Source organism: Anneissia japonica, unplaced genomic scaffold (assembly GCF_011630105.1).
Source record: "Anneissia japonica isolate Jap-2015-1 unplaced genomic scaffold, ASM1163010v1 scaffold288219_len142424_cov121, whole genome shotgun sequence".
Taxonomy (NCBI): Eukaryota; Metazoa; Echinodermata; class Crinoidea; order Comatulida; family Comatulidae; genus Anneissia; species Anneissia japonica.
The window spans coordinates 110,740-112,352 of record NW_022724996.1 but is presented as its reverse complement, the minus strand read 5'-3'; the positions used below and the strand labels follow the sequence as shown (position 1 = coordinate 112,352).

The 1,613-nt window shown below is 31.2% G+C and overlaps 1 protein-coding gene across 1 annotated transcript in view; it reads left to right on the top strand.

The window, feature by feature from the left end:
- The window catches only part of LOC117112641, a 29,471-nt gene that overhangs the window by 16,236 nt on the left and 11,622 nt on the right, over positions 1–1,613 (top strand). The window contains exon 9 of the mRNA XM_033255751.1: positions 943–1,069. Coding sequence (XP_033111642.1) covers positions 943–1,069 — 127 coding nt within the window. The remainder of the gene's footprint in view (positions 1–942; positions 1,070–1,613) is intronic.

The following is a 1,613-nucleotide window of genomic DNA, read 5'->3' as shown; positions in this document are numbered from 1 at the left end:
AATATCTGGTCTGGGACGTTTTCCTTTAAATGGGCCTCAATATTCACACCCTACGCCGGATTATATTTACAAACTGTTATAGAAAGTTACATTATTTTACACCCATCGAAAACTTTTTATAAATATTTACGTATGGGATCTCAAAACCCTCCAATTTACACCCTTGACTGATTCGTCGCCAACATAATACTATCTTCCTTGTAACTTGGTTAAACTTTTTCCGAATGTTTCATTGAGATCAGTTGATCCGTTTTCGAAATATGTGGTCTGGGACGTTTTCCTTTAAATGGTCCGCAGATCTATCCCCTACGCTGGATCGTCACAAAAATTGAATCATTTCGGTACTAGACCATTACAAAATAACATAGAATGTTTCATTTGGACCCATTGGTTTTTTTTTTTGGTTTTTTTTTTAGAAATATGTAGGTCTGGGTCCTAAAAAATTGAAAAGGCATGATATATGGCGTGTGCTTCAGTAAAGTACGGAAAAATTCTAAGCAAGGGAAGTGACGACCGAAAAAAAAAAAACAGTGCAAAAAATAGGAAAAATAATGCATAAAAAAAGAGAAAAAAAATCTCAGAACAAAAACAATGGCTTTTCCCAGTACTGCTGGGAAAAGCCAACAAAAATATTAATAATAATGATAATAATAATAATAATAATTAGAATAATTCTAATTATAATAATAGGCCTAATAATAGTCCTCATAATAAGCCTAATAATAATAATAATAACGATAATAATAATAATTAATAGGCCTAACAATAATAATAATAATAATTATTATTATTATTATTATTATTATTACTATTATTATTAATGACATATCAAACAAATTAAATAGTATACGCCTACGTGTATATATCGACACAATAATCTTTATTAGAATTTTGTCTAAGCTTTAGAAACTTTATCGAGTACGGTATGTCTTTATTTTACAGGTGGTGATGCAGTAGCTAATGGCAGCATTGATTGTAAATTGAACCACAATAAAGATGACCCGAATTTGAGCTCACACTCTTGTACACGATATGGACGATTAACTGAACCTCTTCAACACAGTGACAAGTAAGAATCTATTTACATATGGGTGGCGCCAGCAAGAGGGGTGGGCTGGCGGTGGATAGGGAGAGAAAAAAGCAATAATGTTAGGAAGAAAAATATATATGTGCGCATGCTTTTTACACCTTTGTAGAATATAAAGTATATTAATTTAGCATTTGTAACTCTTAAACTGCCATAGTTTTCAAGGGCTTCGCCCCCACTTTCACTGAAGTTTAAGTGACACCCGAACACTACACCCATTTACTTCCGCTCTCGTGTTGCAGTAATGCTTTTCTTAATGGGTTCGAACTTTTTTTCGCACTTGCAGATTCCTCTTCTTTAACTTTAAAAATGTATATATACCCTGTACTAGTAATTAAAGCATTACCGAAAGACGGTTTGGAGTTTATCTCTATTATATCATGATTTATTTACAAAAAAAAAAATATCTATATCTCTTTGGAGATTCCTTTTCTATCAAATCTGATTAGGCCTATATATATATATATATATATATATATATATATATACAATATATATATAGGCCCTATATATACTGTATATATAT